The following is a 20609-nucleotide window of genomic DNA, read 5'->3' as shown; positions in this document are numbered from 1 at the left end:
TGAGGGGCGCCATTCATTCCTTTGCGCAGCCCGCCATAAGACTGGTTTCCGCAGGATGGCCTTTGCTGGTTTGCCTCGTCTAGTTTTAAAGATCCCAAGCAGCGGGGCTCCCACCTCTTCGCCTCAGGAGACAGCTCTACAGCCTGATGCATTTCACCCTCAGGACATTCCCCTCGTACTCAGCCTGATTGTCCTTGTCCAACTCATCTATCCAGTCATGCCGTTACACCACACTTGCCATAGTTCCCAATACAATTATCATCACCCCAAGAGAGAGGCCCACACATTTTGTAGGTAAACCTTTTCATAGTTTCTCACCATTGCTCCTCATCATGCTGTCCTGTAACACACAACATTATTCCTCCTCCTCCTTGCGTGAACACCTTTCCAATATTTGCCGGCTCTTCTAATGCTGTCTGTAGTCACCTCCTCTTCGATGGTTTCTCACAAGCTGGGCCCGCCAACCCCCTGATCACCTGTGCTGCTTTTTTGTGATCTTATTTGGCAGCTGTATCTCATTGCAACCCCAAGACTAACTTCCTGTCTAGTGTCACCCCCAGAGCTTTGCCTCCCATCGCGTGTCTATGTGCTTGAGTGGTCTGTCTCCAGTGGATTACCTACATTTCCCCCACTTGTACCTTATTTGGTTGTTTTCTGTGTGTGTTTTTATACTGTCTTAGGTCCCTTTGTATTATTTCTCTGTCCCCAATGGTGTTTCCAACTCCAAAAAACATTGTATGTGTCAGCCACGATGTTTAATCCCCTCTTCCAGATTATTAAGGGATGTGTCACACACAACTGCTCCTTCTGGCCCATTTTCTTTCTCTGTGGCGCCTAATCTGCATCCAGGATGACCTGTGCCCATGCCAAGCCCCCAGCGACTCATTGCCCCCCTCCTTTAATGTATTGGTGTCACTCCACCTTGCGATCATTTCATCAGCTGGTTAATGCAAAAAGACACAGCCACCGAGAAGTGACCGCGTGCTGCTCCGAGCAAAGGGAGCGCTAGTGCTGTTGGGGAGCGCACAGCGGCTCCCCCCTTGGATTGCTGCTGCTGGTGACACCCGAACGCTGGCTCTCAGAGAGAGGTAGCATCGCCCTGAATTTCTCTCAGACTTGCTTTCTGAACCAGGGACCCTTCCCCAAGCTGCAGCCTTTTAGGGCCATCTGGTGGTGACCAGCGGACGCCCCCCATCCACCCTGCAGCGGGGCTCTGTTGTTGTGGTCACTCTCTCCCCGCTGCACATGGGTCAGACTAGAAGGGGTCACAGTGCATTATGAGACTGTCTTGCTCTGGGAGGGCTGCATGGAAAGCATTTTCCCAGGTAAAAGAGAGCAGCTTCCTCAAAACCCTACGGCCAAGGTTGCAGGCACCATGTGTTTCTTCGCCTCCTTGCAGTCAACATCCAACATCCCTCCCCCTAAGGTTAAAAGTCCTGTACCATGGGTGGCTGACCAGAGATGCAGCCTGTGAGGCTACAGTTACCCCCTCTGGCTGGGCCTGTGCTTCCCTACGGCTCCCATCTACCAACAGTGAATTGAAATGGTCTGATCTCCCCACCAGGTGTGTCCCAAGTCGATAGGCTAGGAACAAAGCAGCCCTCTGCCTGGGACAGCAGCCAACCCGCTCTTCTCTCCGCAGGGCAAGTTCACCACGGCCAGCGACGTCTGGGCGTTCGGGGTCACTCTCTGGGAGATGTTCACGCTGTGTAAGGAGCAGCCGTACAGCCACCTCTCGGATGAGCAGGTCATTGAGAACACAGGGGAGTTCTTCCGGAGCCAGGGCAGGCAGGTGAGGGAGCTCAGGTACCACCTCGCCCCCTTGCTGTCCTGAATCTTGCTCAGCTGCTCCCTTTTCCTGGCCTTCAAACAGCCCTGGCATCCTCCGCCTTTCATCCCTTGCCTCTCCAGCAACTACCCTCCCTCTCTACCGCCTTCACCCCAAAGACCCTGGGGAGCCTAGGCTCTTCCTCTCCTCTTACACCCAGCTGGATCCGCCGTGTTGTCCCGGAGTCCCTTCGTAACCTCCCCCTGGCCCAGTCCAAGAGCGTCTCCCCCTCCGCCCTCTCCTGCTGCCTTTGATGCAGCCACTCACTCACTGTCAGCCTTGACTTTCTTGGTCTCTCCTCCACCTGTCTCCAGTGGGATCAGCTCCTCCCCTCTGCCGGGGCCTTTTCTGTGACACTGGCCTGCCTCATGCTCACCCTGCAGGAGGCTCTTGCTGCCTGCTTCCTTCCTGCCTCCTGTGCCTTGCCCTGCCACCTGTCTTCCTGCCAGATGGCAAAATCCTTGGGATCCTTCTCTGACTGCACTCTGTATTCCTTGCTGCCTCGGGAACTCTGTTCCTCTTCTTGGGAGCCAAGTGACTGCTGTCTCGTCTCATAGACGCCAGGCCTGGGCATGGTGCACCCCAAAGAAGGGACGTGGGAAAGCGCTGTTCATCGTCATCGCACTCCCGGCCTTAGAATCAAATCTATGAGCCCGTGTCAGAAGTTGCAGAGAGGCTGAGGAGGTTGGAGAAGAGGACTTGATTTGGCCAAGAACGGGTCATTAGAGACCCGCGTGAGAGCAGTGTCCGTGGAGTGGGGAGGACAGGAGCCAGGCAGGGTGGGATCCATGTCGGAGCTGGAGGAGGGGAGTTCAGTGCATGTTGGTTGCAGACTGCGTGCTCAGTGAATTTGGAAATGAAGGGAGAGACAGCAGGAGTTGAGGGATGGTTTATTGAAGGTAGGGGGGGACCCACATTTGGTTTACATTAGGAGGGGAAAGGGCCAGCGGGTCATGAGAGATTGAGAAGGAGGATGCAACCGGAGGCAATGGAGGTAAGCCATAGGACAGGATTGCTGGAGCAGGGGAAACACCTTGAGGTCAGGAAAAGGGGAAGGTGTTTGAGGAGACGGGGCTTTGTCCATTTGCCGTGGGAAGAAGTCAGTACAATCCTGTCCAGAGAGCAGGGGGAGAGGGTTTAAGGAGGAAGCTGGAGGTAGTGAGGAAGTGATGGGGCTTAGATGGGATTCAGTGAGAGAGGGAAAGTGGGAGACAAGAAGTCGGCAGAGGAGGAACTAGGCATGGTCCTGGGACTCCCTGCGGGTCCCTCCAGGAGCATCAGAGCCAGAGCACAGTTTGCAGTTGCTAGGAATGAACCAGGCTTGGAGCCAGGGAGTCAGCCTATGTAGCGGTGCAGGGGGGTGCAGGAGTCATCAGGGCAGAAGAAAGCAGAGCAGAGGGAGCGTGCTGAGGAGGCTGAGACTGGCAGAGGAGTCGTGGATGTCGGTAGCCCTGAGGCTATGGAGGGACGGGCGGCTGTGGGCGATGCTGTGGGCGATGGAGTGCGGGTTGGCGAGGGCTTTCTGATCGAGGGAGCTCCGAGCGGGAGCAGCGCTGGCTGGAGATGAGATGGAGGGAGAGGCAGAGCTGACCTGTGAGGGCAGTTCCTAGGAGTAGGTGAGCGCAAGGAGGTGGGTGGCGCTGGGCTAGACAGGCAAATGGAAGCTGCCGACAATGCGAGTTCTCAGGTATGTCCTAGCGTGGCACAGAAGCGCCTTGGAGGAGGCTCTGTGTCTTTTCTATGTGATATGGCACGGGGTACGCTGGAGGCACGCAGCAGACAGGCACAGCTGCAAGGGAGGGGAGAAGACTGCAACAAACTTCGGGAAATATGCACTCCAATTCTGGATTGAATTCCTGGCAAGTGAACTCACCCACCCTGCTTCTTCGTTTGCTTCCCCCAGGGAATGTTTCCCTTGCAGGAACATTTGTTCTTCCCTATGAATTTCCAAGTCACATGTACACGTCTTCATGACATTTTAAATGTACACCTCCAGGGCTGGTCACTGGAAGAGATTGTTCAAACATCACCTGCTTTACGTGATGAATCCCAATTTGGTAACCCCTGCACTGAGCAGATAGTGCTGGGGTGGCCAAACGGTGGCTTGGGAGCTGCGTGGGGCTCTTTTACAGTTAAAGTGTGGCTGGTGGAGCCCCCAACGCCCCCCCCTACCCCCCATTCTCTGCCTACCAGATTGGGGTGGGGAGTTCAGGGCTTCTGCCAAGCAGTGGAGCGGTGGGGGGGCTAGAGGTTTCTGCCCAGCTAGGAGAGTGGTCTGAGGGCTTCATCCCCATCAGGCACATCTGTCGGGGCTCAGGCCTTGAACCCCATAGTGGGGTGATGAGGCTAAGGGCTTCTGCCCCGTGGGAGGCATCTGCCAGGCCTACTGGCTATGGCAGGGTGGTGGTGGGGCTTCTGTCCTGTGGGGCGCGCGTGCCATGCCCCGAGTCCCACTTGACCCCACTGGGCTGAAGCCCGGAGGCTGAAGATTGTTGTATGCGGCTCCGCGGGTCATTAAGTTTGGCCACCCCTGAAATAGTGCATGGAGAATGAATTGGTATCAACTCACAGAGCTTAAAACAATTGACGAATAAAGATGTAGAATAATTTGGAACATTAAATACATTTCAGGAGATCCAGCTCTGCCCAGATTTCTTCATTCTTCCAAATGGACAAAATGTTTCCAAACTGGGGCCAATTAGACACTCGGGACAATTCAACACAAGAGAAAGGCTAGAGAAGAGGAAGACAAATAATTGTGGCCCATCCCCAAGACATCAGGAGACCCCAGAATGTACACTGGCTTCATTGCCTTGTCTAAGGGTATGAGGAGCTCTCTCACTACACACCTATGGGAGTAGTGTCTGAGCACCTGAACTGACAGAGGTGTAGCCCAGATCTCACCTTTGGATCTGTGTAAAGTAATTTTAGAGCTACTTCAGTTAAGGGTCAGGGAAAAAAGCCCTTTGAACAATGCCCTAGAGCTACTTCAGATGGATAGATTCCTTTGAAAAGCACTTCCAAAGTCTGCTGCAATGCAGGGTAAAGAATTTTGAGCAAAGCCCCTAACGGCTTCTGCATTTCCTGATGGTTATGCTTTCAGCCTGAGATATTTGCTCCAAGTTGGGTTTTCAGGGGTAAAATCTAATCCTTGGTTTGATTTTTCTTATTAAAAAAAATAGTTCACAATTGTTCAATGAGAGGGAAGGTGAAAGGTACCAGTTCAACAGCCCTTAGGTTTGAAGTTTATTTCTAGCACAGTTGGAGCAGCAGGGTGACACACACACACACAGTACCAATGTGCTTCAACCTGGAGATTTGTTTATATCATGATGACGCACAGGCCTTGGCTTCTCTGCTGAGGCTGCCAGCAAAGGGCCAACTGCTGGCGGAGGGCACAGCGCTTTGCTGTGATACTAGGTGCCACATCCTAGCCAGTCACCCTCCTTACCACCCACTAGGACAGCTGAGAGGGGAAGCCAAGCCCCTGCTGCTATGGATCCCTGGGGGTGTTTCAAGCCGTGCTGGGGCTCAGCAAGCTGCAGCAGTTTCCTCCTTTGACCAGTGCTGCCCCTCAGGCTGCCCCAGTAACTTAATCTGCTCCCCAAACTCCAACCAAAGGGCATGACGCTTCGGGTTACAGCTTCTCTCTCTCGGGGGCATATGGCAGTTGTGACACAGTGAGCACACAGTCACACACTTTGCATAGGGCCTGATACATTTATGCTCTTTGCTTAACCATGGAGAGCACAGATTATATGAACCAATAAACATCTGCACCTACAGGGCTTGTCTACACTTACCTCTCAGATTCGGCGGCAGTCAACTGGAGTTACGCAAGCTACACAAAAAACTTGCATAACTCCTGTCGACTTCTCTGCTTCTCTTCTGCGTGCCGTCTTCACTGCGTTCCCATTGATGCAGCGCTCCGCCACTTGCGAAGGTGGTCTTAATACGTCGATTTCTGGATTGACTGAGCAGGTCTTCACTGACTGCTCAGTCGATCCAGAGAAATTGATCTGATGGCGGCGACTTTGCCGCCATCAGTGTAGCCATAACCACAGTCTCCTCACTAGCTCATCTTTCCCTGGGGAGTCCTTGGGGATTCAATTGGGTCGAGGAAGGGAGGCTGGTCTCTCCCGCATGGAATCCTTTACCCAGCTTGGATGATCTTCCTCTCTCCTGCACCATGCTTCCTCTCCTTTCTCTCTCTCTTTCACCTTGTTTTTCTTTATTTAAACCCCCCGTTGTTCCCTGGCCTCTTTCATTCTACCCATGTACATTTCCCCGGCTCTGACCTCCTCCTCTCCCTTCAGAGGAGTCAGCTTAAACTGTTTTTTCTAAGTATGCAGCTGCTTTTTAGCATAACTTTTGTGAAGTGTAAGAACAATTGTTAACCTTAAGTATTTCCCATTGTCCCTGTCTGGTGTGTACCTGCTACAGAACCCATCAGAAATGGTGGATTCAGATATGTAGAGGCAGTCACAGTACAGCAGTTTTTCATACTATCAACCAGAATTCCTAAGTTGTACAGACAGAACCCCAGTTCATCACACTGGGAAATGGATTGTCAACTATAGCTGGTTGAAAAATTTTCAACAGAGAGTTTTTGTTTGGAAAATGCAGTTTTGTTGAAATCAAAACATTTCATGGGAACGTGTCAATTTCGACTAAATTTTTGACATAAAGGAGTGGTTTTGACTTTCTCGTTCTGAGAATGTTTCATTTCAATAAGGTAAAAACATTTCATTTTGACTTTATCATTGCAACGTTTTTATTATTAACAAGAAACATTTTTATCTTAACAAAACAATTCTCCATTATTAAATTTTCAGCATTTTTGTTCCACAGGAAATTTGAAAATTTTGATTTTTTGTTTTGATTTGGAACAAAATTTTGAAATGTTGGAATTTCTCACTGGATGAAGATCCCATTTTCTGATCACAGCTTTGCTATCAACTGAGCTGACAAAACACCCACACGACTACTGTGTTTGTATCTGTTTCCTCTCTGTGGGGCAGACAAAGAAAATGACAGTGAAACTTTACTCGCCTGACAAAATCACGCCAGTACTTGTTAAGATGATGCATGGCTGTTCATTGCCTTGTAAAACCTATAGAAAGGACAGCCGTCCCTTGTTATTAATTGGGTAAGGTTTCATTATCTGAAATTTTGCATTGACCTAGTTGTATTTTTCCCACTTGCAGATCTTTCTGTCCCAAACTCCTCTGTGTCCGAACTCTGTGTTTGACCTGATGTTAAAGTGTTGGAGCCGAGATATAAAGGATCGACCCACTTTTGACATGATTCACCACTTTCTGGTAGAACAAATGGACTTTAACATTTGACCTGAGTGGAAAAGAGACAAATTGCTGAGAATGGGATGATTTAGATGGTGTGTCTTTTTGCCTGCATCTCCTAAACAGATGGGCAGGTAGTCCTCACTACACTCCCTTAGACTGTAATCTCTTTTAAATTGAGATGTCCATGGCAGCTGCTCATTTTATTGGCCATGGTCTTACATACATGACCCAAGGAACCTATCTTAGTGGTAGAAGAATCATCTCCCGTTCTGCATCATTTCCTGGGAATACTGTGAGGGGAGGTTTCTTTGGCACCCCACTGCTACAGACACCTGTGGACAAAAAAACTGGAGAAGACTTTACAAGGGACTCCCAGCTCTCCCCTGAAGAGAGAAGAGAAGGCTAACAGCTCAGGACCTAGGATTGGAAGAAAGGATGTGGAGAAATAAAGGCTCCAGTCTTCTAAAAATATAGAAGTTCTGTGCACGTTAGCAAGCAATTCAATATGTCCTTGCTAAAGAAAATATATATAATGTAAATAACTGTAAATGAATAGAAATAGGCAGTGGTTAAAGGGACTTGAGAACCAGACAGAGTTAGATTTAGCAACCCTTTGGCGGTAATATTGTCAGGGACTGCAGATGATGTGGATAGAAGAATCCAAGTCCGTGTCTTTTTATTCCTGTGGTTTTTAAGCACTGCTTTTGTTATATATGTGTGCCTTTTTCCCACACTGGATTTTTATCTTAAAAAATGAATGTCAAAGGTCACAGGAAGATGACTGTAGTAGAGGATCTTTCTTTGACCTGCAAATAAAGGTTGGGGTAGAGGTTTGTATTGGAAAATAGCTGATACTGTACTACTGTCTCTATGTAGATTTCTTATCCTTATGAACGTGTAGCCAGAATGGACTGATGTGCAATGAATCCTGTATAAATACCCATTAATATGAGATGTCTAGGTCAATGCTATTAGATGGTGGGAGGGAGATGAGACTGGATGGGTGAAAGCAGAATTGCTGCGTCATTTGTCAGAGCCCAGTGCTTGCCTGAGCAAAAAGGAGACAGCACCTAACACACCAGCATCTGCCCACCTGTACTGGGTGGGCATCTTATCAACTTGTCCGACATTCCTGCTGCGGCAGGGTCAGCTGTACCATACAGGCAAACATGTGCTTCCTGCCTGGCCCTGTCTGGCAGTCTCACTTTGGCATCAATAGGAGGGGCTGACACACCAGATGAGGCTGTTATCGCAAATCGTGGTGGACTTGCTTTTCATACCATACGCCTCCTATTTACAAAATATCTAGTCATTGAACTGCAAATAATTTCTTATTTTGATTATGTCACAGAATGTTCTTTCCCAAAGTTTTATAATGTTCTCAAAATCCCTCTGGAGAGAGGCAGGAAATTCAGAGCTTATGCCTCAGCCTACTTCTTCCATTGCTGATTTATCAGGTGTCTGGATGGATGTCCCACTGTACCCTTTTTAATCACATAACACAATGCTTTAGGACCAAATGAAAAAACTCTTAAAATGGAAGACGTGAAAATTTAGCACTTCCTTCTCCAGGCTTTTTAAACTCTTATAAAGCACCTAATTCAGAGCAGGAATTAACCTCTCCTGAGTCACAAGCATATTCTATCCACTGCCAGAGCACGGGCTGATGTGAAAGAGCTCTGCATGTATTGAGGGGGAGAAAGGAAAGTGCATATTGCTACAATATGAAAATAATTATGACTGTTGTGTGCAAGAAGAAAATCTTGGTGCAGAATTGGCTCGAAACTGTCCTGTGATGCATCAGTAAATTTCTGCTGTTTGCTTCCTCAGAGATCAATTATACTGAAGTCTGTAGCAATGTTAACCAGTTAGATCTCATATGCAAATGACTGCATCCTGATTGGCTCTTCAGAAGCTAACATTTTTTCTTGCTTCAGCCAATCAGTTCAGTTATGCAATTATATGCTTCTTGACTGGCTAATCAGAAGTAAATAATAGTTTGTTTTGGAACCTCTGCCTTCATCTTCACTGCCTTAGGAGAGAGATCCAGATACTTCTGATTTTAAAAATTCACAATATGTAAGCATACATAAACTGACTTCTTGTGTTTGTTAATATCAGGATTTAGTTTCCCTCATTTTAAATACTGACTGATGCAACATTTGTCTCTCGTATCAATAAATTTTGATGGTAACCTCAACAGAAGTGAATTTCTCATTATTATCTGAGGACAGAAACTCTAGATCAACATGCTGTAGCCTGGTTATATAAATGGTAGTTTGTGATCTTGGAATAAATATCCACTGGCCCCATTTCATGAAATGGATACAGGAAGGAATTCCTAAGCATAAATTGAGAAGAAAGGCCTGCATCATCAATGCAGAATTGACATGGGCTGAAGGAGAAATGGAAGCATAACTGGAGTTGTTCTCCTGGTGCCCCGGGATACCTCCCCTTAAATGTAGCACTTCTTTCCGTTAGAATTTTTGTCCTTTTTTTATTAGCTCAAAACATTCTGGCTTGAGGAAATATAACAGGTAGTTTTACAATCAGGAACAGTTCTCAGTTTTGGGTCATAGACAGATGTAAACAGCCAGTGTCAGATGCTTTCTTTGCCCTGTAGGCATAGCTGGGCCGAACTGGAGTAGAACTGGCATGGTTCCCCTGTGCGGGGAGGAGGATTTGGCTAACCATGCAGGGTTTCCTCATCCTAACGTGGAACACAGGTCTGCAGCGGATCTTCACACACCGCTGTGGATGGAGGGTTTTGTTGCAGTGGTGGATCTGTGTGTCTACTTGGGAGCACCAGTCATTTCCTTACCCGCATGAAGGAAGTACAGCAGAAGCCCCTATCCTAGCCCCCGGAACACATAGCATTACTAGCCCCTGTCCAATTCCTGCCTCCCGCACGGAGCCCAATTACTTGAGCTGTGCACTGGGAATAAATAACCTTGTAAGGTTTACAAAGCATATCCTGCCAAGGAGTCATCTTCATCGACAACCCATCTCAACATCTACTGTTAAGAATATGGGCAGAAGTCTTGGTACAAGATTCTGCATCATGGTTATGGCCTCTGCTGGGGGACAAAGATGTACACTAGGTTTGCCATTACGCTAGACTTGAGGGGGTTGGTGAGCATTAGGATGTTGTCTTCAGAAATCACTGACTTGTCTCAACATGCAGACATGTTATGTCCAAGATGTTCTCTGTTCCTCCATGTGCTGAGTGCTTCCATAGAGCTAGCTATGGTATATGATGATAGAATGGATCAGATGATTGCACTGAATAGATACGTAGCCATGATGTACATTGATGTTGGTTATTAATTTTCCGATATGTTCCATAAGGATTCCTTAGAGAGGTGTGAGAATGACTGCTGGTAATCATTTGGCTGAAGTGAAGCTGCTCAGCCATATAGAGTTGGAGGTTTCCTTTGTGCATACTTCAGTCAAGAAGGCAAAGGTGCTGTCATGCCAGACTTTGGATATTAACTGGATGTTACCCAGTTTAATTTTGGATGGTCATGTTCGGGTTAATCTGGAGCATTTCTGCACAACAATAAAAACATTTGTCACTCCTAATTACTAAGGACTAATCCTGCACGTGAAAAACTTTACTCTCACAAGAAATCGTCCATTGACTTCAATGTGACAACTCACATAAGCAAAAGAATTCACGTGACTAAATGTTTGCAGGCTCAACCCTAAACAAGAATGTCGAATATTTGCACTGTTGTAGTCATGTTGATTCCAGGATATTAGACATTACCTCACCCACCTTGTTTCTTGAGTGCAGTGTTGTTTTAGCCTGGGGCCAACACGGCTACAACAGCACTGCGTACAACAATGGAAGATACTGAATTTTGCTGTCTGAAAGAGAAACACCACAACATGAAGAAAAAGGAAACAAACGTTAACAGCCACATCTACTTCCTGATCAAATGCAAGAAACAAAACATCTATCTATCTATACCCCTTTGACCACTATATACAACTAGAAGTTGGTGCAATAAAAGATATCGCCTCACCCGCCTTGTCTCTTGAACATTTGCAAGACATCAATGAACTGACTCCATTTTAAAAAGTCACTGATACAAAAAGGGTTTAGCAATGAGATTAGAGGGTGCTGCATAAAAGCAGGTTAAAAGCAATGCTTATTTGCAAAATGAAGAGACGGACATACATAATGGGAATGTTTATACTGACGGCGGCAAAGTCACCGCCACCAGATCGATGTTTCTGGATCGATTGAGCAGTCAGTGTAGACCCACTCAATTGATCATGAAGTCGACTGAGTAAAACCACCCCCTCAAGTAGCGTAGTGCTGCGTCGACGGGAACGCTGTCCCCGTCAGTGCAGTGCAGTGAAGACGGCGTGCAGAAGGGAAGCCCAGCAGTTGACGGGAGTTATGCAAGCTACTCTGCGTAGTTTGCGTAACTCCCATCGACTGCTGCCGAATCTCCAGGTCAGTGTAGACCAGGGCACAGATTCATAGCTTTTTAAAGCCAGAGGGGGACCATTATAATCATCTAGTCTGATTTGCATAACACGGGTCACAGAACCTTCTCCAGTGATCTCTGCATCCCGCCCAACAACTTGCGGGGGAAGCACAGTATATTTTACAGGACTATCAACTATACCATTTGTCTACGTTTCTCTTCATTCTAGTGTTTGCTACTGTTTTTTCTCCGCTCTAAATGCATCCCTAATCCCAGAGGATTTTTGTTGTAGTTTGGTAACTGTCTTGAGGAGACGTTCATTTTTCCATTTACTAGACATTCTAATCCTTGCTCCTGCTGCACTTCCTGCTAGATCTTTTTCATGAGGATGTGTGACTACAGAAAATGCCTCCTTGCTATTTTCTTCCATTTTTTAAAAACTTGTTGGATTATCTGCTCTTTATTTGGGGTATGTTTCTTGTACAGCGTGTACTGGAAATGGTCATTCAGATTTGTAAGGAAATATATAGGATTTCAACAAATGTTTCCTTTGACTTAATACCCTTCTGGTTTCTAAGCTGAAAAGTGAAAAATAAATTCTTCATTTTAATTCTGCCTTTTGAGGAGACGTTGGCCTGAATTCCCGAAGGGAAGGATTGAAAAAAGAACCCATTTACACTACATTTATCTTCAAAAGCTCTTCCTAGGCCTAACTGAGGATGTATGATATTTTATAAATCTAAAATATAGAGCTGCAATTCGGTCTCAGTTATTAGCCACAAACACATAAAAAAAAGAGGAACTGGTCACAGATCAGAAGGGGTGGGGGGAGGGAATTTGGGGGCAGTGACCACAAAAACATGTAATTTGTAAAGCCTATGGAGACATATACAAGAAAAACAACTGTGAAGGAAACGAAGTCTGAGTAATTTCCTCAGAATTCTCTGCAGTGTCCCGTTCATCAGACACTATTTCTGACGTTTAAACTGTATAATGCTAAAAGTGAGATGACAGCAAATGTGTGTGGGATAGAAAAAAATGTGGGTGTCAGATGAGTGAGCACTGAGAAAGTAACATGAGTTGGGCACATTAAAATGGGCTGAAGTGCCAGGTGGGATGAAGAGCAAGGGGAAAAAGGAAAGCTCAGCCTGCCAGCCCAGCCAGTCTGCAGGTCCCTGCCTGCCTGCCAGGAAGGCTCTTGTCAATTTTGCTTTCTCCCTGCAGCCAGAAAAATGAAGTCGACAAGAGCTTTCCCGGTGAGCAGCCAGGGAGTTGTCATTTCAATTTTCCTGCTCAAAAAAATCTAAATTTTTCAGCAAAACTGAAATTTCAGGTGGCAAATTTCAGTGTGGAAAAAGTGGCATTTCCCAGTGAACAGTGGAAAATTACCAATCAGTCTGCTTATTGTCCCCTACCCGCCTCTCTGTCTGTACCACCTGCCCTGTGAGGGTCAGTTGCCATCTCTCTGTTTATCAGTAGCAGCTTGGTGAGGAACCTTGCGCCCTCCGCAATGGATGTCATGTGAGGGGACAGAATGGTGAAAGTAACCGCCACTAAGCAAAGGGACTCAGGATTAGTGAAAAATACCTTTATTTTCAAATGCAAAATAAGCTGTAGGAAGTAGGTTTGCAATGCCCGAAGTGCCATTTGTAGCAGCTATAAAGGCCACGGGCAGTACTTTCACCACAAGCAGTCACAACTTTTACCTGTCTAAACAGGATCCTTTGGCAATGACTTCTCATGGAGCTACAGACGTCTCAGTGCCCTGGAGCACAGAACACGCACATCGCTTGTCCTGTTAGTTTCTGTATCTAAGTAAGCCACACGTAACCGCCATTGCTTTTTCTTATTTCATGGTGTTCAGCCAGAACCACTTATTGCTGTCATTACCATGGCTGCCTCTACTTGCTCTGAGTTGATATGGAAACGTTCCCAAACAAGGTGGACAGTTCTGAGTCTTGAGTGACTGCAGAGAAGTAGTTGCTATTTCAGCACACAAGGGGGAGTGCTGGAAGTTGTTACCCATGCTCAGCAGCTGTTTTGTAGCTGGTGTGGCAGACTGAGCATTCCTGATAGACATTCCTTGGCAGACATTCCTGCAGGAGCACACATACCCCCTTAATTAGAAGCTGTAAGCTCCTGGCCAATCAGTAGTGAGTTGTGGCAGGGATACAAAGCTGGTGACCACATAGAGCACCTACGGGGAGCAGGGATAGCTGCCAGAGGTAACCCAGACTGAATCTGTGGGTTGGAGATCAGTGCAGTTTCCTGTAATTTTGCAGGTTAGTTGGACCTTTCTGGTCTGCTGCAGTTATCTGTTAAGGTACCTATAAAGTCTTAGGCCCAAGAAGGAAAATAAGTATAATGAGAATATACGTATTATTGAGACACAAGGCATGGCCCTGTACCCTGACTGGCAGAGCATCAGTCAGACCTTGCCCAGCCCTGCAGGGAGATGGAGCTACCAGAAGTAACCCAGATTGAGTCTGTCAGTTGGATCTCTAGAGGGGAGACCACTGTTCTCCCATCCCATGTCGGTCAGGTTCCTCAAGGGGGTGGAGAGGCTTTATCCGCAGGTCCATGACCCGGTGCCTCCCTGTGGGATCTCAACCTGGTCCTCTTGAGACTCATGGGGCCCCCCTTCAAACCCATGGCTTCATGCCCTCTGCTCATCCTTTCATGGAAGGTAGTCTTCCTGGTGGCCATTACCTCGGCTAGGAGGGTCTCTGAGAGTAGAGCCTTGACCTCGGAGCCCCCTTATACGGTATTCTATAAGGATGAGGTGCAGTTGAGGCTGCATCCAGCCTTCCTGCCCAAGGTGGTTTCCCAATTTCATTGTAACCAAGATATTTTTCTCCCCGTTCTTTTTCCCAAGCCGCACGGTTCGGAGGAGGAGAGGAGATGGCATTTGCTGGACGTGAGACAAGCCCTGGCCTACTACATTGAGCGTACAAAGCCATTCCGAAAATTGACGCAGCTCCTCGTCGCAGTAGCGGACCGGATGAAAGGCTCACCTGTCTCCACCCAGAGCATCTCCTCGTGGATTACATCGTGCATCAAGTTCTGCTATGAGCAGATGAGGGTGCCGCTTCCGGGAACCATCACTGCGCACTCAACCAGAGCTCAAGCCTTGTCTGCAGCTTTCCTGGAGAGAGTGCCCCTGCAGGACATCTGCAAAGCTGCCACCTGGTCGTCGGTGCACACCTTCACATCCCACCATGCCATCGTCCAGCAGGTGAGAGGGGACGCGGGATTCGGCAGAGCCGTGCTGATGAGGGCAGCTCACCGGCGACTCCTACCCACCTCCAAGGTATGGCTATTTAATCACCTATATTGGAATGGACATGAGCAAGCACTCGAAGAAGAAAACAGGGTTACTTACCAGTAACTGATGTTCTTCGAGATGTGTTACTCATGTCCATTCCACAACCCACCTCCCGTCCCCGCTGCCGGAGTTGGCAGAAAGAAGGGACTGAGAGGGGCGTAGGACCGGCAACACTGCATATACCGTGGCATGTGCGCGGGGCTCCAGGGGGCACTGGAGCCGGCCCTATGGGATCTGCTAAGGGGAAAAAAGTTCCAGGAACCATGCATGGAGGCGTGCACACACCGATAGTGGAATGGACATGAGCAATCACTCAAAGAACAAAATATTTTATTTAGGCAATATAATACTCAAGGTGAGCCTACATAAAAGCAGGAGCTCTCTGATTGTCAGAAGCTCCAATCCCTGTATTTATTTTGTAAGGGGGGGGGGAGGGGGAGAGATGGGTGTGTGTGTGTGTGTGAGCATTCTTTACTTTAAAGAGAAATAAATCTATTTTTAGTTAGTCTAGCAAAGGTGCATTGTAACTGCCTTGCTGTCAGGATTTATCTTTGGACTGTTATCCATAGAAAGGTAATTGAAATTATTAACTACGTGTGTGTAACTGTCTTATGGTAAAGATTGATACTGGATTCCTAAGAAGAGAAAGTGAATCCGATTATAATTTCTGCTTTTAGTAGGTTCCTCTAGAACAGTGTTTCTCAATTATATTTCGCTGCGCCTCCCTTGCACGGCAATGCCATACCCTCCGCCAACAAGTCCAGGAAATCTTCCCCTTTTCAGCAGCGCGGTGTAGGCTGCTTTCAGGGGTGCGCTCTCTAAGATGTTTTCCGTGGTGCAATCACAGCTGTTCCATGGCGCGCTGACAGCTGTTCCGTGGCGTGCGATTTCTGTTAATTTCGGCGGCGCGGTTCCGCTTTTTCGCGGAACCCTTCAACTCAGCCCACGGAACACCAGGGTTCCGCGGAACACTATTTGAGAAACACTGCTCTAGAAAATCCAGCTGTAGTCTCTTGCAGGAATAGGAATTCATGTTCTGTGCAAATACTTTGTCAGATGCAGCAATTCCGTAGCACAGAATTGGTAAGTAAATTGACTTATCAGTGATTCCGCTTGCAGTTACAGCTTTCTCTAAATTACTGAATATTTAAATCACGATTGGATTTTTAAAAACAATATATGCTCCAGTTCAAATTATTTCGGGGAAGTTCTATGGCCTAGGTTATGCAGGAAGTCAGGCAAGATGATCACAAATCACAGTGTCCAATCTAGCCTATGAATATAGGTTCAACTGATATAAATCTTCAGTACAGACACTTCCTTAGGAGTTGAACTCTGGAGGCTTCTTTGACAACCGTGCTCCACCAGACACAGCCAGCACCTGAATATCCAACAGCGCCTTTAAGAGTTATCATCTTATCATGCCAACAACAAACCATGTTACACCAAGACCAAAGCTAGTCCATGTACCATCTCGAAACACCTACCCCAGTCTCCCTGGGGTACCTTGAAAAGGTGACTATGGCTAACTGTTTATAGGCTGCTGGCTCAGGCACAAGTGTGCTAGGAACCAAGGTACGATGACAGCTGCAGAAATAGCAATACCATCAGCTCCAAATTAGTCAAAATTAGCTCTTGGACCCTATGTAAATCCAGACAGGCTCATCCAGGCCCATGAAGAAACAAAGCAGCCGATGGTTGCTCCTGCTTCCCACCCCAGTGTGACACTCTGGCACCAGCATCTCCCTTTGCTGAGCAGTAGCAGAATTCTGGGGCCTGGTAGCTTGGCTTGCCAGTGGAGGAGCAAACAGTGACACCGAGGTCTACTCTTAAGTGTAACTTGCTTTATTAACACATTCAGCAGGCCTGGAACAGAGGCGGTCACAAACAGGCAGGCAGCCCTCTTCCAAAAAGTCTCAGCTCACACATCCATGCTGGGATCTCAGGAATCATAGAAATGTAGGGCTGGAAGGGACTTTCATAGGTCATCCAGTCCAGTCCCACACTGAGACAGGACCAAGTAAACCTAGACCATTCCTGACAGGTGTGTGTCCAGCCTGGTCTTTAAAACCTCCAATGACAGGGATTCCACAACCTGACTTGAAAACCTATTCCAGCACTGTGTTACCTTTATAGTTGGATTATCTAACCTAAATCTCCCTGACTGCGGATTAAGCCAATTACTTCTTGGCCTACCTTCAGTAGACATGGAGAGCAATCTCTCACTGTCCTCTGTATATGTACTTGAAACCTGCTATCAGATTCCCCCCTCAATCTTCTTTTTTCAAGACTAAACATGCCCCGTTTTTAACCTTTCCTCGCAGGTCAGGTTTTTCTAAACCTTTTATTATATTTTGTTGCTCTTGTCTGGATTCACTCCAATTTATCCATGTCTTTCCTAAAGTGTGGTGCCCACAAATGGACCCGATGCTCCACTGACAGCGTGAGTGGTGGGTGTACCTATATGGGCTGGTTCACACAGAGGATGACAGTATGCTTCCCCTCCGCCATGTTCCTTTTCCTAATTACCCTGAGAGCTACAGTGAAAGAGCTGTGTGCTTTGGGGAAAAGTACATACATCTACATATAAAAGATAATGTACAGCCCCAGGAAATGATTTTATAGTGCAAATCTTTGTATGTAGATGTGAATGTGTATGTTGTGTTAATATTTTACTGTTGCATTTTTATTATTTGTATTTGTTCCGGCGCCCACATCACAAACTCCCCCCCACACTTTGGACTGTGAGGTCTGTGGGCAGGGAAGTCTCTCACTGTGTGTCTGTACAGTAAGAGACCGAACAATGGGCACAATGGCGTTCGATCATTGTGATTCTCTAGTGAGAGCTGCAGCAGGGTAAAAAATCATCTCATTCACTGTAAGGGTGAGTGACACTCATGGACACTGTTCTCCAGAAGATTCTGGAAGCTTGTGGCACAGGCACCTTCATCCCACCAGGGAGCATTGCTATCATTAGTTGTAAATTAGTCTTTAGTTTAGCTGTAAACTTTCCTCATGACCAAAGGGTGGAGGGAACTATAGAGAGAGGTGACCAGTTCCACCTTGTCATAGAGCCAGAACTTCCTTATAACAACACCAACACCAACAAAGGCAGCTTTGTGTGGACCCTCACAACACTGTCCACAAAGCCCAAGGAAAGAAAGATGGCAAACCAACAGGACTCACTGGGTAGGAATGGTACATCCTCCACGGTATCCTCTTCACTCTCTGGCTCCTGAAATGGAACACCCTGCCTGGCATATCACTCATAAGGTCACAAGGGTCATGGCAAACTTGATTCTCGTAGGGCTCAGTGGGTCAGGCGTGGGTAGCATAGCTGATCACTTGATTTGTGCTGATGCGATTCATGGCCAAACACAAGGGGGACCCTATGGTATGCAGTACCATGACTTAGACATGATTGAAGAACTTTTGTGTTAGCACACAAGTTGTGTGTTAAAAGTATGCTATAAGAAGCACCTTTTTAAAATCGAGTTCACTAACATGATTTGAAACCCCTTTTAGCACCTTGTGTAGACAGTTTAACACCTTGACAATCACGTTAGCTGGGTATTTTGTAACATAGGTAGAAGCTATATGACAGACTGCTACACAACCTGCTAACACAACCTTAAAGGTGTTACACTGTGTCTACAAAGGTGTTCACGGAGCCGGGGGGAGGGGGGGGGGTTCCAATTGTAGTGAGCTAACTCAGGTAAGGCAGCGCAAGTTTAAGAAAAGTTCCAGAGGGGTAGCCGGGTTGTCTGTATACAGCAAAAACAACCAGAGTCCTGGAGCACCTTAAAGACTAACAAATTTCTGCAGCATAAGCTTTCGTGGGCTGCAACGATGCATCTGATGAGGTGGGCTGCAGCCCATGAAAGCTGATGCCTGCAGAAATGGGTTAGTCTCTCGACGGTTAAGAAAAGTGCTTTTATTCACCGTCCTGGAGAGACCTTAGCCTCACCTTTGAACTTGGCCGCTTTTGTCTGTTGCACATGTTGATTCAGACACCTGATAAGCACCAAACTTCCAGGGCTTCCTCTGCTTTGATGTGTAATTCTGAGTGAATTCAGTTGTCTGGCTTTGCTGCTGCTGCTGGGCCTGGGGCAGCTTCACAATGGTTGCCATGGCAATGGTGTTTGACACCCCCCCACACACACACACCCAGGCCCTGCAGCTGCCTCTTGTAAATTGAAGACCCAATACTGATGCTGAGCTCCAATGACAGCCCCACAGAAACACAGCCTCTTCACCCCTGAGCCTTACTACATCCCGGGGTAAGGGCTGACTCTCACACGACCAACCTCTCCCTTACACTTGCTGAAGGGACTTGATGTAATTTGAGGGAGAGGGGGAAATGTATTGTTATCTTTTAACTAAACTTTCCATTTAAAGTCCACTGACCGAGGCAGGGGAACATTTGCATATAATATAATGAGGGATGGTGTAATGCACAAGGGGACTGAATTAAGGTCTGGCATTTCCTAATTTGTGAGTGCTTGACTTTGCAACTTTAACATTCTTTTAACATAGCTTTTATTGTGTGCAGTGTGTAAGTATGTGTGCCTGAGTATGTGGGGGTGGAGGGAGATTTTTTAATGTATATACCTACATGTTATAGGTGGGGCTGGTAGCACCACCTATTATTAAGGTTGCCTGACACATCCTTTTATAAGACGCTGTTTTCAATGGCTCAAATCTTTTGCCAAATGTAGACTGTTTGGGCTGAAATTTTCCACGCACAGTACCTGTTTCTGAGTTATTTTGGAGACCTGCAGCCAAAATGGTTCAGCTGTTTCCAAGAACAAAGGCTAGGGAAAAATATGTTTTGCCCATATTAAAAAATTCTGCTGCCCTTTTTCTTTTAGAACCTCAACTGCCCGTGTGCTTTGGAGTAGGGATTTGAAATTTGGCAGGGGCTTGGCCTTTATATCAGGGAATGTGCATGTTGCCATCCCTTTGAAAATATGCCCAAATTTGACTGAGTCATAAGACTTTGAAAAAATGCAGCTTACACATGCTCAGAAGACATTTACTAGAGGTTTGCAGCTAAATTTCCAAAAGGCTCCACCTGCATTGAGCATGCTCCAGCCTGAGGCTGTTGGCGGGGGGGTGGGGGGAAAGGCTGAGCAGATCTTTCTCTTTAATTGCTGTTCTTGGCTGGCCAGGCCAGAGCCAAACACCATAAATGAAAGGATGGAGCCTGACTCGCCTCTGTTCCCAATTTGGAGGCGTGGATTAGGACAAGAAGCATGGGGGAGGTATTATGGGTTGGGATTGGCTGGACAAGGAAACTACGACTGGGAGCTAGAGGGAACCAGGGAGGGAAGTGTGGCATGAACTTGGAGCCTGTGGATGGCTGGAAGCCTGATATCCGATGAGGAGCTAGGCAGAAACTGGGACTGGCTGGGCCAGGAAACTAGGACTGGAAACCAGTAAGGTAGGGAGAAGGAGATGGAAGGGAAGGAGACAGATTGGATGAGGATCTGGGAGGAGGGGAACTGGGACTGACTGGGCAAGGATGCTGAGAATAGGAATGGGGAGACTGGGACTGGGTGGGAATCTAGAGGGGGAGACAGGGCCTAGGATGAGAAGACGGAGGATTGGGAACTGGTGCTGGCTAGTCGAGGAGAATGGAACTAGGTTGAGGAGACGGCGGGGAAGAGACAGCAATGGAACAGGGACAGGTTGGAGGGGATGGGGCAGAAGGG

The 20609-nt window shown here is 47.2% G+C and overlaps 2 protein-coding genes across 3 annotated transcripts in view; both read left to right on the top strand.

Annotated features, from left to right (window-relative positions):
- The window catches only part of LOC137161956 (discoidin domain-containing receptor 2-like), a 91483-nt gene extending 82152 nt beyond the window's left edge, over nucleotides 1-9331 (top strand). For both annotated transcript variants that reach the window (XM_067561448.1, XM_067561447.1), the window contains 2 exons: nucleotides 1643-1792; nucleotides 7036-9331. In XM_067561448.1, coding sequence (XP_067417549.1) covers nucleotides 1643-1792; nucleotides 7036-7176 — 291 coding nt within the window. In that variant the 3' untranslated portion in view covers nucleotides 7177-9331. The remainder of the gene's footprint in view (nucleotides 1-1642; nucleotides 1793-7035) is intronic.
- A 9788-nt stretch (nucleotides 9332-19119) lies between these two features.
- The window catches only part of CIMIP2A (ciliary microtubule inner protein 2A), a 37772-nt gene continuing 36282 nt past the window's right edge, over nucleotides 19120-20609 (top strand). The window contains exon 1 of the mRNA XM_067561436.1: nucleotides 19120-19175. Coding sequence (XP_067417537.1) covers nucleotides 19120-19175 — 56 coding nt within the window. The remainder of the gene's footprint in view (nucleotides 19176-20609) is intronic.

Source organism: Emydura macquarii, unplaced genomic scaffold (assembly GCF_026122565.2).
Source record: "Emydura macquarii macquarii isolate MOO-44397 ecotype Brisbane River unplaced genomic scaffold, CSIRO-AGI_Emac_v2 contig_2417, whole genome shotgun sequence".
Taxonomy (NCBI): Eukaryota; Metazoa; Chordata; order Testudines; family Chelidae; genus Emydura; species Emydura macquarii.
The sequence above is the reverse complement of the archived record's forward strand: the minus strand, read 5'-3'. Positions and strand labels throughout refer to the sequence as shown.